Below are 6,508 nucleotides of genomic sequence, written 5' to 3'. Positions count from 1 at the left end.
TTTAAGAGCCGAGGTCCACGAGGTTAGAAGACATAGAGTTTAGTATAGTGTCATGGTGCACCGAGTGGTGATGGTGCACCGAGTCTGCGCCACCGGGCACCGGGATCGCGCTGGGTCCCGGAGGGGGCGCAAGGCCGTGCAGGGACGGTAAGCCGGCGTTCGAGCCCAAGAGCAGGGCCGGGCTCGGCGACGTGTGATCCGGTGTCCCCGAAGGCGTTTTGTCGTCGTCCGAGCTCCCCAAAAGAGTTTTATTTCCGTTCATGGAAGAAGATAGTGGGTTGTGACTGTTGCTGTTGGAGTTCTCGCTGTTTTCTCTAAAAGGGAAAGGAAATAAAATTTTAATTGGTGCACACTCATTCAACAGGTATTTCGCAACATTGACATGTGTATCTAAAAAAAGAAAGGAAAGCTAAATTTGGAATTCATATTTTTGTAAATTATTTGATGAGACGTCATTTAGAAAAAAAAACACTAGCAAAACAACTTTGAACAGCGAGACATTTTTTCCCTTTTTAGATTTTCCAGTCATGCATATCAATTAGTATTTAATGGTTAAATTCTTCAAACATTGTTTCTTTCATTATTATGAACCTGAAAATTTGTATTAGAATTTAATTGAAATGTTCTCAGTCAACTGTCATTTTAATTATTCTTGCATGCAGAGAATGGTACACTATAAAAAGGATTTGGGGAAGTCTCCAAGTTTAGACATTTAAATGATTTAAAGAAATATATATATCAAGAAAATTTGTTTGTTAATGTGACGTTCAAAAAAATCGTCCATTCCAACAATGCTAGCTAATTTATTTGTGTAACATATCCTTCGTGACTATTCAAATTAAAGTTGCACTGGGAATGAGGGATCAGTCAACTAATGTTGAGCAAAGTATGGGAAGGTGTATATGTTTACTTTACAACTCTAATGACTATCTATGCTTAGAAAAGGTTAGAAACTGTCATACTGTACAACAATTTCTGTTGGAGCAAGAGTTTAGGTTTGTAAACTAACAGCGTTAGCTAGTTTAGTGATGTCAAGCTTGCTCGCAAGACGACCTTAGCCCTGAATCAGTTGTTGACAACGACAGGCACATCTTAGCTGTTACCAAGGTGTGGAATAGTTCGCATGCTGCCTTTTCAGAAAAGATTGGCACATTCTGTAACTATTTCAGGAACTTGTTCTGCTTTAGTGACAGCACTGCCGCTAAAGTCAAGCCTGTGTATGTAATTTCCCTTTTTTTTCCTCTCCCCTGAAGGAGTCAGTCGATGCCAATGAGCGGCACATATCGGCCATGGTAGTTGAGGAAAAGTTGAACATTTCACCGCAACAGGATGTATTTTTAGAAGAGTCTAATATTTCATAAACATTTTATGCTAGCGCGGAGACTACTAGCACAAACGCTACGGTCTAGATAGACAGCTGTATTAGCGCTGAGGTTTAAACACTTTGTTGCAATTACAGAAACATTTTCATCAAAAGCGATTTGTGTGCTTTGTTTCTCTTTAGCATGGAGAGATAAACAAAATGAATAAAATGGTTGGAATTCCAGTAAATCTGTTGAGTAGGGATATCTTAAAAAAGGCGCTTGAATTTAACCACAAGTATGTAAGTCGTGTGTCTACCTGCTCCTGTTCATATACACTATACATAAGTTATCAGAGATATTATTTGAAGTCCGCACAACGCAAGTTAAGAGAAATTGCTGCAACAGTTTGTTTTGTTAGTGCAGACGCACGATGGCGATTGACTTATAGCATGTTTACAACTGCTCTTTGGTGGAAAGGTACGAGAGATCGTGTATTAACGCAGCAACCAGCAATCCATTCGTGCATACCTGATCATTAAAGAGTCCGTGAAATAATAAGACTCTCGTTTGGCTGCAGCGCCGCAGCACAGACTTAAAAACAATGACAGGCGGCCATAAATCCCGACCTTTCCAAAAGTCATTAGAGCTTATTAGCTAAATCAATCGCTGTGTCGAAACATTTGTAATTTAGGGTTACAGGTGGCATAGTTTATATATGTGAGCGCCGAGCCTTTTCTCTGCACGAGCACATGATTTACGTGGAGCTTTCAGCCCGAATTAGTGGCCAGAGGCTGAAAGAAGACACCAGCTGGGGCGCACACCTCTCTGCAGCGCCTGCGTGTGTAATTCCTCCCTAAAAAAACCCTTCAAATGTGGCCGCTAAATGGAGGCATGGACTGTAAAAAATAAAAAACATTTTAAAGCATATTTCTATAGACATGTTCTCAGACGCTTCTGCTTATTCCAGGGTTGTTTGGGTTAACATAACATATTTGTATGTGTGTGTGTGTGTGTGTGTGTGTGTGTGTGTGTGTGTGTGTGTGTGTGTGTGTGTGTGTGTGTGTGTGTGTGTGTGTGTTTTAGCTTTTTTTTCTGATGTTGATATGAAAGTAAAACCTCGGGTGATAATAAGTGTAATTACCACGGCATAAAAGGAGAGGTAAATGTACGCTTATATGTCCTTGTAATTTGCCTAACAGCAAACCTTTTAATTTCCTGCTTCCCAAACTTTTGCACTCACACTCCAACGCTTTTCATAGACGCCCAAACCAGAAGAAGAGCTAACCTGGAGCTGCAGTGAACTGTTTTAATATGATTTAATAAATATAGAAATAAATGTTGTAAAAGAGACAGAATAAACAGCAAGGCGGGATGTTTTGAACATATTTTCAGATGTAGGTCAGCACGTCAAAGTGCTTGTGACTCAGCACCATTTTGTTTTAACATGACTCTGCTTTTTTTTTTTTTCTTTTTTAACCCCCTTTTCCAACATGTTCATAGTTTTATCTGCAGACGCTCCTACCTCTCCTTCGCCTCCGCCGCCCGGTCTCTCTGCCGCCGGTTCTTGAACCAGTTGCTGACCTGCGTGGTGGTGAGTCCCGTGGCCTCGGCCAGCTCCCTCTTTTCCCGCGGGGACGGGTACGGGTTGTGGGTGTACCACTCCCGCAGCACGCTCCGGCTCTTCTCCTTGAAGCAGTAGCTCGTCTCCTCTCCGTCCCAGATGGAGCGGGGCAGCGGGAACTTTCTCCGGACGCGGTACTTCCCCACGGCCCCTAGCGGGCGGCCCCGCAGCTTCTCCGCCTCGATGTAGTGCGCCTTGAGCCACAGCTGCTGCAGCTTCGGGTGGTTGTGCGGCGAGAACTGGTGGCTCTCCAGGATCTTGTAGAGCTCTCGGAAGTTGCCCCGGTGGAAGGCGACCACGGCTTTCGCCTTGAGGACGCTCTCGTTCTTGTGGAGGTGCTCGCAGGCCGGCAGGGACCAGAGGAAGCGTCCCAGCCGCTCGATGTTCCCCCCTTGCTGGAGGACCTCGCAGACACACGCGACTTGCTCCTGCGTGAAACCAAACGTCGGGAGCATGGACATGGCGACAGCCGCAGACCAGCGCAGATTAGATAGTGCCTCACTTCCACGTCTCTCGTCTCAGTATCTCATTAAAGCGACACGCAGTAAGTCCACAAGTGTCAAGAAAAAAAAAAATTAAGAAAAAATAAAGAAGCAAAAAAACAAACAAAACAAAACAAAACAAAAAACAGTCCCAGAAGAGCAGCCTTATTACGACTCAAGGGTTAGGGGGGATATCCAGCTTCAGTGCCCACTGAGCCATGCAGATCCCCGGGCGACAGTTCCTCGTGAAAGTTGCGGCAAAACACACACACACAGAGGGAAAGAAATGTGGAACTCCTTCCTTCGTCCGCCTCCACCTTTTCTGCGCCGTTTCTACATAAACTACTCCCGGAGAGCAGACTCGCTGGCTCGTTTTAATAATATTATTCTAAGCTGGCAAGACGAGCGATTATATGAACTCTGATTGGTCGGTTATCTGACCCGGGGATGGTGAGGATAAGACAATAGCCTCAGTCAAATTATTTGCCATGGTTACGCTGTCACTCAGCGTAACCCGATACCCTTTGAGGTGGCTCCTTGGCAAAGTCGAGCCGATTGTTCTCTGCGTGTCCAGCCCGCCCTCCCAATAGAAATATTGCTCAGATTTTTCTCCCTCCCTACCCCCCACCCACACCCCTCCACTACCTCTCTTAAACGTTTTTATTACCCTTCTCTTCTTCTTCTTTTTTTTTTTTTGACGGACACACCGGGCAGCCAAAGAGCGCTCAGCAGTGTGGAAGGTGCGGGGCCGGAGGGGAGAAGGAGAGCCACGCTGTTCTCGCGGCTGGAGGGAGGATGGCGCCAGAGCGCGCAGGGCAGGGATCACCGCGCAGGAGCGGCGCGTCTTCAATGCGCCTGGAAGCGGCTCTGAAACCAGCCAGAGAGATGTCACTCTGAGATAAATAATAATAAAAAAAGAAATAAAATAAAAGTCGGTTCCTTTGCCGATTTGAAACGAAAACTCTGGACGTTGTGAATGTTATTAACAAGCAAAAACAAATCAACACGTCTAACAAATAACTAAGACATTACAAAAACAAAACTAAAAGAAATGTCCGTGAATATCTAAAGATGAATGGTATCCAGAAGGAAGATTGTTATTTTCTCCAGGAAGTCAGACGTGGATGTTTTTGGTAGAAGCAGTTGGTTGAAAAGTCTCAAACTAAGTGGGGCTCCGTCCTTTAAAGTCAAAAGAAAATGTAAAAAAGTGCTTGGAACGGGAATAAATCTTCATATTTCCCTTGAATAAATATGTCTACCTATACAGATTTAGCTGTTATGTTTTTATTCTTAGGCCTCTTGTTTAAAAAGATGTGGTGGGTTTTTTTTGGGGGGTGGGGGTGGATGGATTACATTAAACCTATTTTAATATGTATTTTCAACTTGATTCATTTGGGGAAGAAAACAAATCTAAACGTGATTTTTTTATTTATTCATTTATTTATTTTTTGCATAAGGCAGTTGTCCATTTTCTAAGTTTTGTCAGAACTATTTTTTGTACGATCCGGCCGCACATGACAGACAGCACAGATGATGGATATTTAAATTAGAGGTGAGGCAGGGAGCGAGCATGAACAGTCTGGAGGTGTTGCAGCCGCCGGTTCTGATGGAGAAAGCAGCTCCGCTCTGCAGCCCACAACCCAGAACCGAGGAAACCAGGAGGAGAATCTGAGAAAAGCCGAGAGGAGGAAGAAAAGAAAAAGAAGAAGAAGAATAAAAAAAACGGCATCACTCACTGGTGAGAGAAGATTTGTTTTGCTCGAAAGACATGAGATTATAAGAAGTCAGAGAAGACCAGAGGAGGAATTGCAGGGTAAGATCTCACTTCTTTATAGAGCTATTATTCATACAAATACCACTCCTAAAACTACTCGTATTAATAATAACTATTATAATAGTGGTAATAAATAATCATGAAAGAGCGAGTAATTTGAATCTAGAGAGAGCAGGTTAAATATGGTATAAATAAATTATATAACAAAAAAAAAACAGAGAGCGGAAAAACCTGTTTTCTGTGAAAAGTGTGACTCAGTGGCTTATTGTAGGCTTTAGACCCACGCGTGTCACACAGGCGGACGTTCAGGCGTGTTGTTGACGGCGGGGCCAAAGACTTGACCAGCTGCTAGATTCCTATCGTCTCACCGTGGGACCTCTTTATTAGAGATGCTATTGTCAGCAACACCGGCGAACGGTATCACGTCACTCCACACGCTCCAAACCACACACACACATACACACACACACACACACACACACCCACGAACACGCAGACACTCTTTCCTCTGCTTTTTGCTGCTCTTGATGGCCTAATGGCACTGAATTAATAAATCAACTTATAAATTGGAGATCTTCTGAAGCTGCTAAACATATCTAGCTACCAAATCGTATTATTTTTCATAAAAAAAAGAAGAAGTAGTGTTGTGCTTGGAATTAAACAAAAAGGAAAAAAAAAATATTCACACTAAATATTAAGCTCTCGGTAAGAAGAAACATTCAGTGCTAACATAAAGATTCAAATTTCCCCGTTTACCTTCAACATTAACGCATTAACGATTGAACAACTTGTGTTGTGTTCAATGTAATAAATCAATAGAATAAAAAATATATTTTTATTTTTTGTTGCTTTTCTTTTCGATGCCAACAGGAGCCAATGGGACGCCGCGTTTCATCTGAGCCGCAGCTGCTGAAAAAGAAATTATTAGCGTAATTACGACGCGCGTTTATTACCTGTGACGAAGAGCGCTGTAAGGAGAGCCTGATCCCTGCTTCCGCACCCTGTCTTCTCCCTCTGTTTAATAAATTGACTTGGGTTTCGCCTGAAGCGCACTTCTCGGGGTATTACGGAATTAGGCTGATTAATGGGAATCGCCAAGGGACCGTGCGTCGCATGGAAAAAAGATAGTGGGGGGGCTGGGGAAAAAATATCACCAAAATGACTTTAATTTCTAAGTAAACTAATATGTAGATACATAAATACATACATACATGGATAAACGATCTTCACTAAAAATTAAAGTTTTAATCCCGCACTATTATTATTATTATACGAAGCCCCTGAATTGCAAATAATATCGGCTCCGACCACTGGTTTGACAGACAAG

At 43.0% G+C, this 6,508-nt stretch overlaps 1 protein-coding gene and 2 long non-coding RNA genes across 3 annotated transcripts in view; 1 reads left to right on the top strand and 2 right to left on the bottom strand.

Annotated features, from left to right (window-relative positions):
* Positions 1-4,070, bottom strand: six2a (SIX homeobox 2a). The gene is made up of 2 exons (XM_008428733.2): positions 2,827-4,070; positions 1-314 (listed from the first exon to the last, which is right to left on the bottom strand). Exons 1-2 carry the CDS (start codon positions 3,384-3,386, stop codon positions 2-4), a joined length of 873 nt encoding a protein of 290 aa, XP_008426955.1. The 5' UTR covers positions 3,387-4,070; the 3' UTR covers position 1.
* An 807-nt stretch (positions 4,071-4,877) lies between these two features.
* The window catches only part of LOC103476417 (uncharacterized), a 36,870-nt gene continuing 35,239 nt past the window's right edge, over positions 4,878-6,508 (bottom strand). The window contains exon 5 of the long non-coding RNA XR_535466.1: positions 4,878-5,075. This is a non-coding gene — a long non-coding RNA (uncharacterized LOC103476417). The remainder of the gene's footprint in view (positions 5,076-6,508) is intronic.
* Positions 5,072-6,508, top strand: part of LOC103476416 (uncharacterized) — a 23,730-nt gene continuing 22,293 nt past the window's right edge. Inside the window, exon 1 of the long non-coding RNA XR_535465.2 lies at positions 5,072-5,220. This is a non-coding gene — a long non-coding RNA (uncharacterized LOC103476416). The remainder of the gene's footprint in view (positions 5,221-6,508) is intronic.

This window comes from Poecilia reticulata, linkage group LG15 (assembly GCF_000633615.1).
Source record: "Poecilia reticulata strain Guanapo linkage group LG15, Guppy_female_1.0+MT, whole genome shotgun sequence".
In the NCBI taxonomy this organism is placed as follows: Eukaryota; Metazoa; Chordata; class Actinopteri; order Cyprinodontiformes; family Poeciliidae; genus Poecilia; species Poecilia reticulata.
This window is presented reverse-complemented; position numbering and strand designations above follow the sequence as displayed.